Consider the following 22,778-nt stretch of genomic DNA (forward strand, 5'->3'; position numbering starts at 1 on the left):
CCGCGATGTCCAGATTTAACCAATTTTAACACAATTCGAAACATTTGAAAAAATAACCCATTTATACACTTTTCCTAGACGTCACCAATCAGATATTGGGCCCAGCATTCGAGTCATTTGATTTGATTTGATTTGTTCGGGTTTTGACAACCCTGGATAACCCAAGAAAGCCTCTATTGAAGCTTATTTCCATTGGGGTCCATTTGAACACAGGGACGGGTTGGGAACAGTCAGGGGTTAACACCCTACTCTTTTCGAAACTGGCTGCGAGATACATGTACAGGTATGGCTCTCTGTACACGGGACCGACGGCTTAACGCCCCTCCGAAGGATTTGAGTACTTTCATGATTCATTTACCCAATTCTAAATGAACCATGGGAGAGCGGAAATCTGAATTTAATCTACAGAAGTTGCCAATTAATTTCAGACTTTTTTTTTCCAAGTCAATATCCCAGCAAATCGCCACCGCCGGGAATCGAACCCAGGACCTCATGCACTAAAGGCAAGTACCCTAACCATTGCGCCACGCTCTCCCTGTGTCATCCACACCCAAATGCATATACCGCTCCAGTGCGCGCGATCAACTTTGCATTATGCTAGGCGTTCTGCGCGAGATTGCCAGCTCGCGGTACACATTTAGTTTGTCATGCCATTATAAAGTATATAAAAACAGAATTGCAAAACAAGGCTTGATTTTCATATAGCATCACAGTTTTTCCGTATCTTTTGTATTTTGTAGTATCAAAACAAGCTGAAACAAAGGTAACCAGTATATTACAGGTCCCGTTTAAACAATTATAATTGAATTCTATCATTGGGCTATTCCAGTTGAAATCCATACACCCTGTATGGAAGACATGCCCTTAATCTTTCACGCAGGGAGTGTGAATTTCAATTGGGGTTACCTGAATGGGTGAATCCATTTGAAATTTATACTCCCTGTGTGGGAGATAATGGTCATGTCTTTCTGGTGTGAATTAGAAGGGGGCAGCTGAGGGATCAGGTCATCAGCCCAAAAGCATGTGAAAACTACTGCAGGCCCACCGATATAGGCCTGTCACATTTTGTCACTAAAGTCAGTATTAAGATGGACCCAATGCTGTCTGCAACATCAATCCAATCCATGCAAGATTTAATAAAATTCTTATAAAAAAAGTCTTATAAAGTGTCAGTGGACCAGTGTAACATTTAAAATTGTACACATTGATTTTGAGCCCTTTTGAAGCAATGATATAAATAGTGTAAAAATGATGTACCAAATAGCTTCATTTGGACCTTCATTTTGCAAATATCCCAACCCCGACACCCCACTGGCCATTTTTGATTCTGTATTGGACACTTGTGCACTTTTTAAGCAATAACTTAACAATGGAAACTTGTCCACAAATGGCTTCAATTGGGCCATCATTGCACAAATTTTTGGCTTTTTCAAAATAATATTTTACACAAAAATAAGGCCAAAATGGTTCACCAAATGGCTTCAATTAGGTCTTCATATTGCGAAAGTTTCTCACTTCTGAGAAGGGCACATCACCCTTCAAACACCCATGCGACGTGCAAGTGCGATGCTATGGCCCCAAAATTGGGCTCCCTTGGATTGTTTTAAATGAGTATGCTATATAGATTGTTTTGTTGAAGATAGATCACTTCCTGCTATTGTTTCAAATGTACGCATTCATTTAATACAATGTTAGACAATTGAATTGAACTGTTTCAAATGAGTATTTTATTAAAAATCATTTTGTTGAAGATAGACAACTTCCTTTGATTGTTTCACATGTTCACATGCAAAATACAATGTTAGACAATTGAATTGTTTCAAAGAATATACTATAAATCATTTTGTTTCAAATTTACAAATTCATTTAACACAAGTGGACAATTGAATTGAACTGTTTCAAATTGAGTATACTATAAATCATTTTGTTGAATTGAAGATAGATCACTTCCTTCGATTGTTTCAAATGTACAAATTCATCTTTAGACAATTGAATTGATACAGTGGCGGAGCCAGGATTTTTTTTGTGTTCTTTGGGGGGCAAAGTGAATTTCAGGGGGGCAAAATTGTGGAAATTTACGTGATTTGGGGGGTTTCCCTCAAAAGTGGGGGAGAAAAATATGGGGGCAAATTCCCCTGCCCCGCCACTGAATTGATATATAAATTGTTTTGTTGAAGAGGCAGATTACTAAGTATAAGTAACAACTCAATTCAAACTAAACTTGCTTATTTATTCCTAATAAAACAGAATGAGTCCATTGAGCTATTACGTTTGAAACAGTGATGTAGTGTCAAACCAAAAGTTCAAAATCGTCAATGTGAGAAAATATTATCCTCAAAATTACAGTAAAAAGCAGGCCTAACTAGTCAGCATGCTAGTACAGACTACACTATAATTTCAAACATTATCACTGTCAGTACAAAGCTCTGACCGCAATATGCTTATAGTCTTAGTACGACTTTTGTATGCCTTGGGTACAAAAACTCATACTCCACAACTTTAGAATTATTATTATTGAATGGTTATTATTATTGAATGATTATTGGTTTATGGAACTTGGCAATGAGGCATGATGTTACTTTGGTTCTTTTATAGGCTACGGTATACCAATGTTATCAATCACAAAATCTATCAGCTGTGGAAGGAGTCCCAAATAAAAAAAAAAGAAAAGAACAAGAAAAAGTTGACAGCTTTGTTGGTTTTACATAATAAAATAGGAATTTCATGCTTTTCTGGCCAAATTACAAATTTAATCACTTGGGAAGAAGTACTGATCAGACAAAAGAGTATATAGGGACCCGCTCAATATTTACACCAGGGGAGTGGAAATTTTACAGGGAATCCAAATATTTTTTGTCTTCAGGGGGAATCTGAATTATTTACTTGAACCATGGGGTGTATGTTAAGGGGGCGCAACACTAAATAAGCGTCCCATAGGATAACGTGTGATTTTGGCCTACTTCGAGCGCCATTCCTGGCGTCCCTGCAATACTTGGAAAAATTAATTTGGTATCAAATTAAAGCTCTGTTTCTGTAGATTCCAAAACATTTGTCGGCATATATCGATGACCGTTGACTTTTTTCGCTATTTCGCGGTGCAAAAAATATGGCCTAAAAATATACTAAATTCACCACTCACATTTCAAAATCGGAAGTTGTCTTCATCCGCCACAGAGAATCGCTTTTGAGATAAAATGTCCGGTTTTTTCTGCATGTTATCATTGAAGACACTTGTCGAATTCATATGAGCTGATATTGAGTGATTTAAAGTGAACATGTCGGTAGACATGGACTATATTAGCCGAATTTCGTTCTTACATAAAATGCGTAGTGATTTAGTGTTGCGCCCCCTTAAGTTTCAAATGGAGAAACAGTGGAACACAAGGGGGAATCTAAAAACGTTGAGTGGACCGGACATGAGGGGGAACACAAAATTTGTTGTCCATTTTTTTTGGTCAAAATTCCCACTAGGCGTAAATATTGACTGATCCCTAAAGAAATAAGGTTCAATATCATAAGGTATTGTATTGGACATTTTTTGAGCGATAAATTTTTCGGGATTTGATGATTTTTAACTTTTTCACTTGTTTTTAAATTCAAGATTATAAGCTTCTGTACAATGAGCTATATACACACATGGGATATATTTGAGCATTGTCATTTTCGCCATAGCTGTTACGAACATGAAATTAAGCATGAAAATAAACATAGCGCAAAAAAATTCAACTTTTACACCAAATAAGACACCAGGTGCTGCAAATTAAATGACAGTCATTTTGGTAAGCTTAATAATTTGTAAAATAATCTTGTTTTTTGTTATAAATGATAACAAATTGATCCATTTCAAAAAAAAGAATGAACAAATTGTTTGGATCATCAAAAGATTTCATTATGTAAAAATATCTCATTACAAAGGATGAAAGTTTAATCTATTCCAGGGCTATTGCAAGCGGGGCAGCCGGGGATGCCATGGCTGCCCCACTTTTTGATAAATTTGTTATGTTTTTCTTTTATATCTCTATTTCAATCTGGGTTGGCTGCCCAACATTTGTGATGGCATTTTTTTCAACCTTGCTACGACCCTGATCTATTCAAACCATGTTCAAAACTGAATAAGGATTTCAAATTAAAAAGTACATGATACCATTTATTTGTTCCACACATGTATGAATTTGGTGAATTCAAACTCAATGAAGATAGCTATAGTATGGTGCAAGTGACAAGTATGTTTTTACATTTTAAGTATTAAAATACTTCACATGTTCAAGTCATTTAATAGTTACGACTGCATGGGCTCCCCCAATGAATTAACACTCTCGAAGAAGGTATCTGATACTTCCCACAATGCACTGCTTCCATTTCAACAAATGGAACCTAGGGTCCAGTTCACTAATCTTTTAACCCTTCGTAACTCAAGTAACCATTCGTAAAGATATGAATACTCAAACCTAGACTTAACTTTACGATGGTTCTCTGTAGTAAATCCCTATTACTTACGATTTGTCGTAAGTTACGCACAATTTTGAGACTTACGAAGCTTCGTAAAGTTTAGTGAAATGGACCTCTGTACAAAGTAATAGAAGTGTCATTTGATGATATCTTGGTGTCGATTATTCATCCGGTAGCTCATTTTGCTACTCATACATGTACATCTGACATCACAACACCATCAATTAGATGCTTGATGAAGTCTGATGTTTTCGGACGCAACATAGCAAAGTGAGTCGCAAATTTTAGTTCCAGTATTAGATTTAATGTCATTTGATGAACTGAGGTGATGTATCAAGTTGCAAAGGATTCTGGGAAGGGTAAAATAACTTCTCTGTAACACCCTCATTTGATACGCACATTCCTGTCATAAGTCATGGTAACAAATCGAAACATTTGTAGCGACAGATAAATACCGTAATGGGACAATACATCAATGACAGGACTTTACTTTTTGTTCCCAGGGAGAGGGGGATGGGGAGGGTAGTGGATGAGAGGAGGGGGAGTGGATGATGAAGGGGTGAGGAAGGGAAGAGAGAGGGGGAAGGTGAGCAACACTCATTGGAAATAGTGACAGCAGGCCTGTAGGAAGGTAAAAAATAGTGGTGAGGCAGTTGCTGGGGGTCTGGGGTTGACTCCAAGCAGGGTTGGAAGGTGCAGAGCCCCTCATGGGGGGTGGGGGTGGGGGGGGGGGGGGTAAAGCCAACAAAAGCTATTGCATTTTTGTGATTCTATAAGCTTTAGGAGCCATTCTCAGCATGATCATTTGTCAAAAAGAGTATACATTTTTTTTCTTTTTCTGAAAAGCAGGCAGCTCCAACGGCCCTGGGTGGCAGCTAGGAGTGTGCAGGCACATAAAGATGATCTTGATTTTCTCTCCCTCACACTCAATGATCACATTTATTGTTTTGCTGCCATCACCCAATGATCCCCCTTTTAAAATAGTTATGAATACATTTTAATCTAATTTTCTCAAATATTGACAGAATTTCATTTTGTTTTTCTATTTTTATGTAAAATGTAAACAATTACAATTCCTCTACAAAAAGTGCCAAACTTTGTATTTTGGTACTGTTGTTATCCCTAATTTGTTTCCAAGTCTCGCTGTGTAACCAGCTTTTTGTGAGTGTCAAAAGTCTCTCATTGAATGACCCCTAGTTTGAAATTGTTGACTGACCTTGTAAAAGAAAAAAAAACACCCTCCCCTCCCCCATTAACTTTTCCCCTTTCCATGCATGATATCCCATCAAAGTGCTAAAAAGACAATGAACTTATTCACAGCTATATTATAGTTGGTTTCTGTACCTACTGAAGCATTTTGTTGTAGGTGTATGTCATATGAAGGCATTGGCAAAAATTATTTGTTAATTTATGTTATTGCGCACAACAATAAAGTTCCAACTCACTCTCACGTAAATTCACATAAGCATGCACTATAGTCATGCATTATGCAACACGTAACTTAGCGTAAGTGCTGCGCCCAACTGCGTGCACGCCATACAATATCAATACACAGATGCTATTTTTTGCCAATAATAATCCGAACAAACTTTAATTGATAGTCAATTGCAGGTATTCAGCTGAGCATCTGTCTCCCACGTAATTTCTCGTTGTAGCAGCATCAGATGTTACAAGTGAAATTGCTTTTACTTTTAATGAAAATAATGATTCCATCAAAGCATCCTTTGCTAAAACAATAAATCCATTCTTCAATGCTTTTATAAGCTTATCAAAGAAAAGAGAGATTTTCTTCAACTAATTAGCTATTAAATGAACAGCTACATGGGTATCCTCTAACCAGTGATACCAAAATAAGTACAAATATTCCCCACATAATATGTGACACGATCTGGTCCATGGGGGCCAAAGGCGGCAAATTTGAAACTGAGATAAAGGTAAAAATATGGAATAAAAAAACCAACAAAATACATAAGAAAATAGACATAAAAAAACTTCATAACTTTAGAACCAAGTATGCTAGACCTTTGGTGTTTTCACTAAATGATAGCCTAGATTGTATGTATAATAAAATAATTACAGTGACTCAATTTTCAAAAATGCCTCCTTTGGCCCCCATGGACCAGATTGTGTCACATATTGCTATGATGTCATAATCTCAGTGCACCTTCGAAAAATTTGGAAATTGTACCCAATAAAGGCAAAATTAATTTAGTAGCTAAAAATTCTATGAACATGCAATTTTCAACAGATTTTCTCCTAAAGACCAATTTGGGGGGGGGGGACTTTTCATCAAAACTGTTAAATAATGACTAACTTTGGAATTAAAAGTGCTCAAACACATTACAGGTGAGCGTAGAAACAAATTCAAAGTATAGACCTCTGGAAAAGACAACCGTTACTACTAGTTTCACGGCATACCGTCACTTACGATCATTGGGTATGCATTTGTGTTTAGTTGAAACCATGAAAAATTATCCGTCTGATGATCGGTATACCCAATGATCGTAAGTGAGGGTATGCTGTGAAACTAGTAGTAATGGTTACCTTTTCCAGAGGTCTATACTTTGAATTTGTATATAGCATTATATATCTTTTATCTCATGTGTTCTTATGGTGGTAATAATGCCACATCCAATGCCATATAGTTCCCCAGCTCAGTTCAATAACCTCCATAGTTCGTAATAAGCGCCCTCGAGGAGTGTGAGGTTTTGTACCTAACACCTATGAGTAATTGAGTATAGAATAGAATATAGAAGCATATATTTCAAAAAAGGACTTGTGACTTGATGGATCATCATGTTTGAGTTCCTATGATCATTATACGGTACTTAAAATTCAATCACTTGTATTCTGTGCGTAGGTGTTGAATTTCTAGATGACACAGAATAATTATCTCATTCCGATCTAAACCGATTCAATTTGGATATCATAAAAAATCTTTGACTAACAACTCAGTCCTGAATATTTTACTCATTTCGACTGTCAATTTGTTTGCTCCCAATTTTTTGTTAATTCTTATTTAATTTTATTGAGCACTGCAGTGCTATCAAAGAATTTGATAACTGTTTCTTTTATGATTTGTTAATTGGTTTAAAATTCTTCTTGCTTTCATGCTTGGCTATAAAAAATGGTGCTTGTAACTGATCTGTGCATTGGGCTATTCCATTTAAAATCCACACTATCCCTGTGGAAGATTTTGGAAATATCTTCTACAGGGGAAGTATAAATTTCAAATGGAATAAACACATAAGGCAGCTCCAATTGAATTTCATATACCCTCTGAGAAAGATTTGAATCTTCCACAGAGGGAGGGTGAGTTTCAAATGGAGCTGCTAATGTGTTCATTCCATTTGAAATTCATACTCCCCCTGTGGAAGATATTTCCAAAATCTTCCACAGGGGTGGTGTGGATTTCAACTGCATGGAATAGCCCATTTCACCAATAATTAGATTTGAGCTAAACTAGTAGTGGCTCTTCTTTTGAAGAATATTTCAGTTGGTGAAAAGTTCAGTGTGCAATAGGTTATATCGTATACCGTTATGTTTGCAATGTTAATTTTTTCATGATTTTAACTATCCTGATAGTTGGGGTTTCATTTGATTTAGGTTTGAAATGGCTACATATTGAAGCATGGGTTCACAAATATTTCCACAGGGTTTGAAATTTGTGCTTGCCTATTTAACAGCAAAAAGCAAAAATTAAACCCACTGTGAAAAATTCCTGATATACCATACACCCCCATGTATTATTGGTTCAAAACTATGCAGCTGCATAGTCCATTCATTGATATCAGTTTTATTTTGTAAAGAAGACAAATTTCTATAATCTTGTTTGATGGCTTTTAAACATAAATAGTCAAAATTAATATTTAAAAATATTAATTATGACTATTTATGTTTGAACCACGGATAACAAACATGTCAAAGCTGGGAAAGTGACCCTGTAATGGTAATAAAAAAAAGTACAGGTTTCTTTCAGTAATAAGCATTGCAATTTTATTTTATTTAAATATCTCATGTTCAGTTATATGCAAAAGAAACAAAAACAATCATACCTCCAAAATATGTTGTGGCACATAATGACTTCATTGGTGCATTTTGCCATATTATCAAGGTGGGTCGGAGGGGAGCATGACCTAGCGGTGTTTGCACTCAAATATTGAGACAAATAAAGCTGACACACATGAGGAATGGTATGGGTTCTATAATAGTTATTCCAAGGCTTGATGTAACTGGTGTCATTTCTGCCCTATGTGCATGATTTTTCTCTGGAGGGGAGTAGGAAGATGCCCAAATGTTTAGTTTTGATATATTATTGGCCTTAACTCAAGAACCGCAAGACCTATAGTAATATAAATGTAATTAAATTGGCTTTCTAGACTCATTTTCCATAAGATCAATGCAAGAATCACTACAGATTTTAACTCTTTCCACAAGGGTGTCAACTGCAGATGACAAGTTTCAAATTTTCTTTAAAAATTCAAAATTGTACATTTTCATGACAATATTTGGAATCAGCATGAAAAATGCATTAAAATGAGTATAAAAAACTAGCCTAGTATTGGTTCAGTGGTTTTTGAGATAGCTCTTGATATTTTGCCCCCTCTCCAGAAATTCACTTTGCCTCCCCCCATGACCCCCTGAAAAAATTCCTGGTGCCACCACTGCCTGCCATCCCTTGCAGCATGCTACATACTACTGTTTCAAAAGCAAACATAGATTGGGCTATTCCAGAAAATAAGTGCACACCCCCTATAGAGGAGTAAATTTTCAATCAAAGAAATGTCTGGATTTCCAAGTCTGCTTTCTGAAAGCAACTGGAATTCCAGTTGCCAATGTCACTTGAAAAAGCTTGGAAATCCACTTAAATGAAGGGGAAATGGTGGAAATATCCAAAATGAGCTCTCAAATTGAGGATTTCTGATTTTGAACTAATTTTCTACTGGCTTTTTTCACATTTGAACACTTTAAAAGTCTGGATTTCCAACAGTCATGATAGGACAAAAAGTCCGGAAATCCGAACTCCTCTATAGGGGTGTGCATCTATTTTCTGGAATAGCCCATTGCAACAGTAGCTTTAATTTCATCACATTATTGACAAAGACAAATTCATGAAATATGACTGGACCCAACATTAATCATATTAAAAAGACTGTCACTGTCAAAGTCTGATTTCTTTTCCCCATAAACTATAGATGCAGCATGCGCGTACGCAGGAATTTCTTAAGGGGGGTGTGATGATAAAAAACTAACAAAATAAAGAAATGACCGCAGAAGCGTCATCCCGTCAGCAACTTGGGCGCATTTAGGGGGTGTCTGAGGGGATGTGCCCCCCCTCAGAATTTAGAAACTTTTGCAAAATGAAGACCTAATTGAAGCGATTTGGTGGGCAATTTTGGCACTATTAGTGTGTAAAATTTTAATTTGAAAAAGCCAAAAATTTGTGAAATGACGGTTCATGAAGCCTTTCGTGAACAAGTCTTACTTAAAGTTGTAGGCCTATATATAAATTGTGTTACAAATTGGTAAATGTCGAAAGCAGAAGCCAAAATGGCTACTTGTTTATCCACTACACAGAATGTCCCCCCTTCCTTATGAAGAAACTTTGCAAAATGAAGACCTAATTGAGGCGATTTGGCGGGCCATTTTGGCACCGTAGTGTGTAAAATTTTAGTTTGAAAAAGCCGAAAATTGGTGAAATAACGGCCCATGAAGCCTTTCGTGAACAAGAGTTTTCCCTCCTGCAGAAGTTGGAAAATTTTGCAAAATGAAGGTCCGATTGAAGCCATTTGGTGCATAATTTTTACACTATTTAAATCATTGCTTCAAACAGAAATAAGGGCCCGAACTCAATTTGCACAATTAAAACCTTAACGTACGTACGTTGCCGGGGCAGGGGTGTGACGATATGGAGAGGTGTTGGTGTTAACATGTAGGCCCTATATCCATGTCAATTAACAATTAAATGGGGATGTGGGGGTGTGTGGGAGGGGTGTTAACATTAATCGACATATTTACGTACGTTGCCGGTCAGTCAATAGCTGTCAATACCGGGTATAGGGGAGAGAAAAATTTGAGTGGGGGTAGTTAAGACATCTATAGGGCTATGATAATTTGATATTATGTCCCCTATGCCATGCTCACCTCCCTCCTCTCCTCTCCTCCCCCCTCTCCCTCTCTCTCTCTCTCTCTCTCTCTCTCTTCCTCTCTCTTTCTTTGCCTTTGCTCCCCCCATTTTTATTTTTTGGACAAACCCAAGGGGGTGTTTCACACACGTAACACCCCCCCCCTGTGTACGCCAATGAGATGCAGTTAAGGGTTGTCACAAAACCATCAATCATTTGGTGCAATTTTTCACAAGTTATCCTTCTATTTCATCCATAAAGACCAATCAATGGACTACTTTCCTCAGTTGAAATCCATACACCTCCTATGGAAGACAAACCTTCCACACAGGGAGTGTGAATTTCAAATGGGGCCACCATGATTCAGTGTTGTCTGCTACAAAATGGGTCATTCCAGTTGCAATCCTTACACCCCCTATGGAAGACATATCCTTAACCTTGCACACTGGGAGTGTGATTTCAAAATGGGATTACCTGAATGGGTGATTACCTCCATTTGAAATCTACACTCCCTGTGTGGGAGATTAAGAATGTCTTCCATAGGGGTGTATGGATTTCAACTGGAATAGCCCAATATTGAATGTATTCAGTGCTTGAAATAAGGTGGATCCTTGGGCCAAAAGGATATGAAAATCACTGCGACCTGCAGACATGCTAAACTTGCAGGCCCGGTGAAATTTTGTCACCAAATATGCCGAAGTCAGTATGGACTGAATATTGACTTCAAAATCAATCAATAGCATATTATCTGTTTTTGATTTGTAAGTCTGGTGTCTTTTCAAAGTGTGTCAGAAATGGGGACCAGCTGCAGGATAACATTCAAACAGAGACTCTCACATCCCTGATACACCTAGGCCTATATCAGTGCCTCCCCCTCCATGTTCATCTATGAACAACAACTTACCTACTGTGATAACTTGTGGCATTAATAATACGATTTTACCCAATAATTCAATTGCTCATTGTTTAATAAGAAAAGTTGGGTGAACATTACCCAACTTTTTAACAGTGTACATTTTGCTCACATTTAATGTGTGATACCCATTGACATTAATCACTGTGCGATAAATCATATCTTTATACTTTGGTCATAATTTTTTGTTAATTTATTAGATGCAGACACTATGCAGCCAGTTCACATACTAAATAATTTTACAATACTTGAGGGGGCTATAACTTAAAATCCAACACAAAATTTTGAGTTGGGTTTTTTTTTAGTATTTTTTAGTTGGCAGCTGCATACAGTAATCAGAAAACAACAAAGAATATGAAAGCAATCACAAACAAAAAATGCATTTTTGGTATATGATAGAAAATGTCCAAACTTATTTGGCCCAAATCATCTTAAAAGATGATTTGGGCCAAATATGGTTGACCAAATTCATTTCATGGTGTGCTATCTTTGCATTTTTATGTATATATGCATCTAACATAAACTTCAAAAAGTTTGTCCAGATTCTGTAAAAAAAACCCACCTAAAACACATGTCGGTAAGGTGTTTTAATCTCTTGATCCTTTATGCCCATACTCATGTCAAAACAACTGCATGTCTATGTAATCAGTAAAATCAATGTGATACACCCGAGTTAAAAAGTTACGCTATACTAGACCTATAGAAAATGCATGGTCAATGTTGCAATGGCATCACCTATTATGAACAGTGCTAAATTACATGTATGCTGTCCACACATGAGATGCCAACCTAATCATGTGAGCTGATTGTGTGATAAAGGTGTGGCTTTGATAAAGACACAGGTTGGGGGAGCGATTCAGACACACACAAATGACATGTATACACCCATACACAATCACCCCCACACCCACGTGTAATCGCCTCCAAACGTGGACGCTGTTGAGGACCACGCAATCATGGTCGTCTGAATCCGTACTCAATCGACATACCGAGGACGTTTTCCGCCATTTGGTTTGTGTATTTTTGTGTGTATGGAATTTAACCTAGCAACTGCGGACGTTATTTCTTATATACTGATAGAGGTCGTATTTCGCAAATACATTATTCATACATTTGCGGTCATTTTCAGACCTCCAGAAACCGAGGACGGTCCCCCATTGCAGGGTGGTCCGTGGTTTGAATGTGAAGTGTGAGTGTGTGTCCTCGTTTGCTGGCAAAAACAAACGCACCCCACAGAGAGAGAAATGGACACATAGACACAAACACCCAACAGAGACATGGACACACAGACACAAACAGAGGAGAGACATGGATGTAATATTTGTGAATGAAGGTACACGGAGATGCATGCTAGATTTAGAAGATATTACATTGGACACACAGACACAAACACCCCCCTGTGCATTACAAATACTTCCGAGGACCTGAAAAAAAATGATGAAAAGTCCAAACGTATGCATGTCCTCGGTGTGTTGTCATGTCAAGTGCTCAACAAATTTGATTCCGGTTAACACTGCGAGGACGTTTAGCTATAGAGGGGGTAGTAGGGTATAAGACCTCTAATTTTTTGCCGTTTAACAAGGTTTCCATAGCGAGGATGTGTGTTTAGGTCCTTGTTAAGCGAGAAGTCCTCGGTGTGTTGGTGTGTTGTTATGTCGGAGTCCTCAGAAGTAATGCTAATGCATATGCAGATGATAGAGGCCTGGACACACAGACACAAACAGTCATATGAAAGTAGAAAAATATGAATGTAATGCTGTCTTTAGTGATGCCTGACCTGTAACTTGGGGAATATATTTATTCAATGATAAGGTACAATCAAGGTAAATTTGAGGTGATTCTGTGCATGACACGATAGCCAACAAATCAGTGGCATAGCCAGCCCTTTTTCAGAGGGTGGACGAAGAGGGGGAAAGCCAACTTTTAAGGGGGGAATTTGACGAAAATGGTCAAAAATGGGCTAAAAAGTACAAAAAAGGCTAAAAATCTTACATATCAGGGCAGCCAGCATCGGGGGGGGGGGGGGCTTCTTACAGGGGGGGCAGCTTATTACGCCACTGCAACAAATCTACCATAAATATGTAAATCTATCATTTGAGGATGAATCACACAATTTTCAGAATTCATTTATTTCCCATATTTCCCAATGTCAATTCTAAATCAACATTCAATCTGTGACTCAATAGCGGCACCATTTATATTCAGCTTTACCAGTTCTTTATACACAGCTTTGATGGATTAGATACATTTTGTCAGCAAACATACTTAGGGATAATAATAGTGGATCATTTATCATCAAAATGTGTCGTCTGCTGTCACCGCTTCTTTGTAGGTAGATTCATTTAACATAACAAATCATAACAAGTCACATTAACCCAAGTCATATTCACATGACATGCCAATTTGCCTTGGGGGCATTTTTGCTTTTGGTTTGAGTAGAGATGTGCGACTGAGATTTATATTTGACAAAAAGAGATCAAAATATACGTATTTTGAAATGATTTTTGTCCCAAATGAAAATAAATTTGCATAAATTGGGTGAACATTTTGGGAAATGTTGCTACAAAACATTGAAATGGGAAAGCACTTAGAGAAGTTTTGGAAACTACCCATTCTTTCAACCAGTGTTCTGTATAGGGCTGTTGTTGACTAGAATTTTCATTGTTGACAATCGTCAAATCTCAAGATCAGACATGCCGACAAAGCAATACATCAATAAAGTCCACAGAAAATCTCGAATCAAGAACTTTACGAGAAAAACAAGGAAACAAAGTGGAGTAATAAAATCAAGAAGAAGCGGCTCCTTTGGTTAGGACACCTCCAGAGACTACCTGATGATACCTCAGCAAAGCAAACTCTACAAGAACACAAACGACACATAAAATGACAAAGAGGGAAACCAAAAACTATGTGGATATCAGCAATTCAAAAAGAGCTGAGAGAAATCAAAGACTTAACCATAAAGAAAGTGACTGAACTTTCGAGAGAGAGTCCTACTTCGAGAAACTTTGTTGATGGCGCTATGTCAAACTGCTGACGAGAAGCGTTTATGATGACGATGTATGAAGTCCAAATATTAAGTTCAGAGACCACCCTTAAGTATCATTTATTTACATCAAAATATTACAGTCAGTTACACATAATGTAGCCACTTTGACAAAAATGGTCAAAATTAGCACCTCCCCTAAAAAAATCATGCATATGGGCCTGCGATCATGTACATTGTATCATCCAACTATAACTCTATCCTGTACACAACATCTAAAACTACTAAAATAGGCTACTTATCCACTGCAAGTTTTCGTGCCAAAAAATATTCAAAAGGTCATTGTATTTCATGAAAAGGGTATCGAAGTGCAACAACATCAAGGTGAAGTTATTGACAATCACTCATCCTACAAATTAAGTCAATATACACAGTTACTATTGTGTTTTCAACTTTTTGTATGTTTTATACAATTTATGTATATTTCTGACAAAAACTTTTGCTCACATCAAAAATACAGTATCTATGAGTAAATATCATACAAGATGCTGTTTTCATACTTGAAGGTAGTTTATGAATCAGTCTGCTCTCCCATTGTAAAATGAAGTATCTGATCATAATAAGCAAAGCAGATACTACCTTTTTACTTGAAAGGTAATTTTTTTCACATGATTTTCAGCAGGTGGGCATTATTTGCTTGAGCAATGGTTTGAGACTCATTGAAAATGATTTTACTACATAATGTATAATAATGTTTCTTTTTACGTTGCACCATTGCTTTTGTGTGAAATACTTAATGGACTGCCAATCTTCATTATTTGTACAGCGACTAAATGGAATATCTAGGTTTACATTTATTGTGCTTTTGTGTGTGTGCTACTTGCATTTTCTCATATATAGGCAACATGAATAATGAAATAATTCCAGCTCTAAATGCAAGCCTCAACATTGAAAATTATTATTTTTAGCTCAGTTATTATTTCTTTAGCTCAGTTAGTTAGAGCGTCGTGCTGGTAATACGAAGGTCGCCGGTTCCAATCCAGCCGGATGAACTGTTTTTTTTCAATGTTTATGTGCACTGGCCTACTCTGGGGAAAGATTACAAATTTTGTTCAAGCCTCTACATTACAATCAAGTTCAATATTCCCTGGGACACATGGTCACATTTTGCGCACATGGTTAAGTGAAACCATCCAAATAGTATAGTGCAAAATAATGAATGAACGACTGAAAAGTGGCAACTGGCCATGGGACACACAACGACACAACACACAGTTTTCGAGTTTCCACGACTAACTGGGGACTAAAATGGCAGATTTTTGAGATTTTTTCAGACAACCAGGTCATCAATACTGCCCTCATGGTGTCCAGGCTGGAATAATGCCATTTTGGCATTTTCAGATAGAGGGGGTAATGGAACATAAGTAGCACCAACCGGTGACATCCACAGTTTTTGGAATTCCCCAGTTGGTGGGAAAAAATATAAAGAAGTCCATGACTGCCAGTAAAAACAAAGGTACTCACATCCCCAGTTTTATTGGCCTCACCATAGACTATGCCATGGTCAATTTTTGAGAAATAAAAAGTATGTTATTAATCATGATAAATGCATTCACTTGAACTCAAAATTACTTACAGAGGTTTATCACAAGTATTCACTAAATAGTCATATAAAGGTTCATATCAGCCATAATGAACGTATAGAACATGTATATGCAATTTTGCCCTGGTCAAATAATTTGAGGATACTCAAGCAACTTGAAGAATGTATAACACCTCGATCCGAAGAGCCAGCGGGGCAATCACGTTGCCGTGCCCAGGGGCCAGCAAAAGGTAATTCTGGCCCTGAAGCTTTGCACAACATGCAATTCTTGAAAAACTTAGATTATAGTGGTGGGGGTGGGGGAGGTGTAACACATCGATCCGAAGAGCCAATCATGTTGCCGTGCCCTGGGGCTAGCAGGTAATTCAAGCCCTGATGCTATGCACTACATGCAATTGTTGAAAAAACTTAGGATACAGTGGTGGGGGTGGGGTGTAACACTTGATCCAAAGAGCCAGGGGCCCCAACATGTTGCAGTGCCCAGGTGCCAGCAAAAGGTAATTCCAGCCCTGATGCTATGCACTACATGCAATTCTTGAAAAAACTTACGTTGCAGTAGGGTTGTAACACTTTGATTCAAGAGCCACAGGGCCAAACATGTTGCCAAGCCCAGGGGCCAGCAAAAGGTAATTCTGGCCCTGAGGCTATGCACTATACATGCAGACACCAATAGATGTCAGTGTCACTGCTGATATCTATCATTTTTGTACCAAAGTGACTTACCTTCTTTGAATGATTTCGAGCCCATTTCTTCATTTAGTCTGTCCTGTTGCCATTGTATTCTTCTCACCTGAATCAAAGAAGACGGATAACAATTGGTGGCAAATTTTATCGTTATGAGTCTGGCAGACAGCCGAATCCATATTCGTCTTATGGTAATTTCATGTTACTGTGTTATTTTTTAATAGCGAACAAGGGATCAACTACCTAAAGAGGGCAGCATTTCATTTTTTTAACAGTGATCAGTGTGATAAGTAAGTAAAAGACAAGGTTAGCTAATAGTGCAGCCCAGTACGGTCAATGATGATCACCATCAAAATATTGATATGCTGCCCTCTATAATAGGTAAAGCGTTGCCATGTTGTTTGCTAATTCAAAAACAATTCATATGTACCATAAATTTACCAAAAGACAAATGTGATGCAATCAAGCAAAATGAGTCGGATGTCGGGAATATTGATTTTGAGATATTATCAATAATAGTATTCAACTTCCTTTGTATTTTATTGTTATGAGCAACACTAAAATGGCAATATCTCTGGAACCCTAAGTCTAATTATGATGGGATTTTCAGCAAAAGCAAAATCAAGCTCTGAGAATGGCTCATATAATGAGATTGAAAACTAAACTGTCTGCCGAACTCATGACATTATGTATCAAACGTCTTAATGACAGCTGATTGATTCAACCGTTTAAAGCTATTTGCATTTGGTCCTTAGGGACAACATCTATTTTGGTCCTATAGCGCTATCGGTGCCTGAAGTGGTACCGATGTCACTTCTTATTGTACCCTTAACATTTATACAGTGCATTCATTTTTTATTTCAATGAAAAACAATAACACTATGCAACTGTTAATTATTATGCTTGATACAATTTATTATATCTCCAGGGAGTGATGTTAAGAGTCATCGGTACCTATAAACCGGGCACCGATTGTTCTATAGGACCAAATTTGACCTGGTGCCTTGTAGCAAGGCGGTCAGAGCACCACTATGCTTTCTTTGAAAAATTCATAATCCCCCCCCAAAAAAAATAATTCAGATATTTCAAGAAAAATTTCATCTCTGGTCTCTTACCTCCAGGTATCGCTTCAAATCCTCTGCTCTGGATATATATCTCTGAATTTCAGAGCTTAGTAAATCTCTTCTAGGTCCCTTGGGTTCCACTGCAGGAAGAAAAAATAGATAAACAAGAAGATATTAAATGCTTACACTGATTTGTTTATGATTATAAATAATGCAGTTATTCGAATAAGAAAAATGTACATTTGTATTTACTTATTTATTTATTTCATTCTTATTTAAGGGAGTAGAGTTTTCATGCACTGTGCATATTTGTAAATATTTGCGGAGCTTATTTCAAATTTGGCTAAATTAGTGTACAAATTCAAAAGTGCACATTTTGTCCATACACTTTAACAGCTAAACGTATCTTTGGAGAAAGTGGGGGCACATGTTCTGGGCACCGTGCTGGAGGGAGTGCTAAATCAACCGATTTTTGTATGCCCATACATAATTCTTCAATTCAGCTCACTCCAAGAAGTGAAAGTCAATAGTATAACACGCTTAGCTCGCATTTCAACAAGAATCGTTATTAGAGGCCCAAATTCACCTTGACTATGACCAAATTTAGAAGTATTATTACACATTTTGTGTGCTTAGCATAAGTGCAATTTAAAAAAAGAGGGAGCACCGCTCAATATCCTGGCCATACCCCTGCTGACCAGCCCAACCCACCGGCTACACCCACTATGAAATTTTTACACTGAAAATCACACTGATATCTGTAATGGACACTGAAAATTTAACACAATGAACAGCACCACTGAAAATAACACTGAAATAGTTCTTTTGTTATTCTGTATGCAAATAACCATTGTCCAACCACACTGAAAAATGGACTGAAACACTTCTGAAAATCATTGGCCAGTCATTAATCCCACTGAAATTTATTTAATCCCACTAAAATGGATTTAATCACACTGAAATGAGCTGGCCTGTTCTATTGTTATGGAAATTAGTGCCCTAGATCATTGCTCATTATAGCAGACAATAATCACTTGATATACCACTGAAATACCACTGAAAACAATTTCAGTCTAACAATTTCTTTTGTTCTGATGATTTTCAGTGATACCCTGTCATTTTCAGTGTGATTTTCAGTGTAAAAATTTCATAGTGACCACTGACTTACTTTGTAGTATAGGTAGTAGCTGTCCTATGGATACCTGATATAATTCTAACGCTAAATCATAATCCTCTCTGGCATCCTGAAAGTTAAAAGAAAAAAAGTGTAAAAAAATAAAATAAATAAGAAATACAGATTCACAAATATTAGGAACAGAATATCATGAATTCAGTTAACTTCATTGTTAAGTTTGGGTTGTGATATGCCTCAGAGAATACGACAGTGGACCAATATTTATATCAATTTTCCAACAAAATATTACCCACTTTTAAACATGAGGTTCAGATATTTGCCCCAATTTAATATAATTTTTTACAAATTTCATTTTTTTTGTGAAATTTGGGCTCCAGTCAGGTGAAATGGGCTATTCTATTTAAAATCCACACTACCCCTGTGGAAGATTTTGGAAATATCTGCCACAGGGCACAGTGTCATCCCCCCGATATCTTCATGGCAGAAATTGCCATGGTAGGTTGAATCCACCGCCACGCATGGCCATTTTGTATCGACCTGTTTAATAATTTTGAGTCGCATAATGGGCCGAAGGACATCTGACTAAGGCTACTGACAATAGCCCCGATTAGGCCGGTGACTGACCTCGCTGTGTGTGAGTCGAGCATGGTACACCATAGGTCATATGCTTTTAGACTACCTCCACGATTGGCTTATACACTGCGCTATATAATTCGGCACATATAAATCAGAATTATTGTCAGTTTTTGACTCAAGACGCAAGCTTCTTTCTCAAGACGCAAGCTATAACGACTATCATATCTGTTCAAAATATATATTCAAGTGCAAGGAACCATATCTGGGTTCTTTATACAAAATCATTTACGGGAGATATTCAAACTTGTGCATAGTACATTCACATGTATCGATCCCGGGTATTGATTTTAGTATCTCTGCTGACAAAGTAATTATTAGCCAGGCGATGTCGGTGTGCAGGGGGGAGTGTGGATTTCAAATGGAATGAACACATTAGGTGGTCCCATTTGAATTGCATGCACCCTCTGTGAAAGATTCAACCTGAATCTTCCACTGAGGGAGGGGGAGGGTGAGTTTCAAATGGAGCTGCTAAAGTATTCATTCTATTTAAAATTCATACTCCCCCTGTGGAAGATATTTCCAAAATCTTCCACAGGGGTAGTGTGAATTTCAACTGGAACAGCCCAATTTTTTCATATTTGCGGCACACCTCCTTCTGGTAATTTGTACTGTGAACAGTGGCATGGCCAGGACTTTTTCAGATTCGGGCAAAGCATCTTTCAAGGTGGGCAAATTAAACTTTGATGAAAACAGTCCAAAATGGACTAAAAAGTATAAAAAAATCTAAATTTCTTAAATATTATGCCAACAGTATCCCATAGGGTAGGGAGCAGGGGGCAGCTCGCCCATTCAAATATGCTGCATTTTGAAACATGCATGAAACCCTTTGAAAATTTAACTTCTGGTTACAATGCTATATCACTTGCTGAAAACAATCAAAAACAATTCTTTTTTACCTCAAATTCAGCTTTGTGTACTCTCCTTAAGGCTTGTGCAAGTCTTTGATCATCAGCTGCCATTTCATCTGTAATGAGTGGGTAAAATATGACAAACTGTTTAAGATGGCTGTAGCGTAAAGTTTGCGAGTCAAAGTGGCTTCATAAAAATAAAATCTAGAGCAAATTCAACCACTGGGTCATCGGCAAGCAGTGGGAATTTCCTCTCTTTTTCACCACAAGTTTTATCTTGTGTATACATACAAGAGCACCAGATCTCTTGTGTGTATACCTCATGTGCAGCTTCTCCTAGAGCTTCATATAGTTGACTCTCGGCTAAGGCACTTTATCAGATCGCACAACCTTGCCATAAAACTTCCAAGGTCCAATTTGGTCTCCTATAGAAGATTATTTCTCCCATATTCTGCAGGCATTTGGAATGCCCTGCCAGCAGATGAAGCTTCAAATTAAGATTTGCAGAGCTTTAAGCAGGAGGTCAATTCGCTGGCGTAGTGCATGTTAGAATATGATCGTTGCTAGGTCAACTGGCTCACACCTTCTTTGTTACGAACCACTGATCGAAATGATCACAACAAAGCCTATGGCATATTAAAATTCGGAACGTGTGTATGAGCCCAGGCTTGAACCAGTAACCAATGGCTACTAATGTGCACTACGGCAGCGAATAGCTATCAAGGTGCCAACCTGTTAGTGTTACCAAATTTGAAAACTGCTGATATATAAAATGCCTAGATCAGCACCTTTGTTACATTCTGTTCATGATGTTCTGGTTTATGTGCATTCTTCTAAAGGAGTATCTTTTAGTAATTGTGATTGTTTAGAGATGTTGCTAGCCTGTCGCCAGTCTACATTTGGTGACCGACCTTTTACCAGCTCAGTAAATATGACCTGAGAGCCCAATTTCTTACCTAACTGAATTGATTTGGTGAGATCAACATCTGCTGTCCCATCATCAGATGATGGTTGCTGTGGAGACTGAGATTGTGCCGGACTGCTGCTGCTCCTCTTGATAGCTCTCGTAGGACTACTACTATCACTGGTATTAGCACTATCATCATCACCATCCTCACTTGTAAAACTGCTGTCAGCACCGGTGGTACTGCTCTCAACGGCACTGTTGCTTCTTCTTGGGGTATTGGCACTTCTGTTATTGGTAGTATCTGATGATTTGCCTGATATTGAGGGATGGTATTTCACTTGAGGCATTTTCTTTGGTTTCATAAGAGATTTGAGTTCCTCTGCTCTTGCTAAGTAATCTTGTACCTGTTCATTAAAAATGCAATTAACTTTTAAATATTTTGCATGAATGATTAAGAAATCGCAGAACTTTTAATTAATGTACCGTATTCGTTCCAATAAGCGCCCATACCCCAATAAGCGCCCACCCAGCGACTTTGCAACAAACACAATATGAAATTATTAACCGCCCATCCAATGTTGTCAAAATACTTCCAGTAAGCTTACCTGTCGAAAGTGATTTTACATGCGTGCATGAGGGAAATTGAGCATCAAAAGTATCCAAAATGTTCACCAAAATTAAATTATGACGCTATTTCATAGTGTGCAGATGTATAGATATTAAAAATACTTCACAATAACCACCTGCAAATGCCTTAAAAAAAGGCCAAGTTTGATCTAATTCTGTCTCAAATTCTTATTTTTTGCCGGCGCGGCAGCGGCCATCTTTATAGTGCGTCAATATAATATTAAATTAAGACACATATGAGGGCGCACTAACTGAGAGTAACTAAATACTTTCAGACGGTGATTGATGACTAAAAACCAGGTAAAAAATAAGCGCCCACCCAAAATGACTTTGTTAAGCGCCCTGGGCACTTATAGGAATGAATACGGTATTTCAAAGCCACCCTTAAAAGAAAATTATTACAAACTTCATTGTTTGCATAATATAATTAAAATTGATGACTTGAAAACCTATGGGACCAATTTTCGTACCCTGTGGAAGCCCAGCTTTCAAGAATTTGTCAATTTTCTTGATCATATCTTACATATTATTGCTCACAAAGCTCACACAACCATGGTATGTTTACATTTACTACATAATTAAAAGCCCTGGAGTCCATTTCACTCAACTTTTAACTCTTCGTAACTCAAGTAATCGTTCGCAAAGTTACGAATACCCAGTACTAGATGTAACTTTACGGAGGGACTCTGTAGTAAATCCCTATTACTTACGAAGAGTACTATTTGTAAGTAAGTTTAGTGAAATGGAACTTACGACTCGTCATAAGTTACAAACTATTTTGAGACTTAAGAAGCTTTGTAA

The 22,778-nt window shown here is 37.5% G+C and overlaps 1 protein-coding gene across 1 annotated transcript in view; it reads right to left on the minus strand.

Moving 5' to 3' along the window:
* Window positions 1–22,778, minus strand: part of LOC140144062 (serine/threonine-protein kinase ULK3-like) — a 145,105-nt gene that overhangs the window by 76,488 nt on the left and 45,839 nt on the right. The window contains exons 10-14 of the mRNA XM_072165890.1: window positions 21,400–21,754; window positions 20,492–20,559; window positions 18,993–19,068; window positions 17,876–17,964; window positions 16,800–16,866 (exon numbers count right to left, since the gene is read on the minus strand). Coding sequence (XP_072021991.1) covers window positions 16,800–16,866; window positions 17,876–17,964; window positions 18,993–19,068; window positions 20,492–20,559; window positions 21,400–21,754 — 655 coding nt within the window. The remainder of the gene's footprint in view (window positions 1–16,799; window positions 16,867–17,875; window positions 17,965–18,992; window positions 19,069–20,491; window positions 20,560–21,399; window positions 21,755–22,778) is intronic.

Source organism: Amphiura filiformis, unplaced genomic scaffold (assembly GCF_039555335.1).
Source record: "Amphiura filiformis unplaced genomic scaffold, Afil_fr2py scaffold_38, whole genome shotgun sequence".
Taxonomy (NCBI): domain Eukaryota; kingdom Metazoa; phylum Echinodermata; class Ophiuroidea; order Amphilepidida; family Amphiuridae; genus Amphiura; species Amphiura filiformis.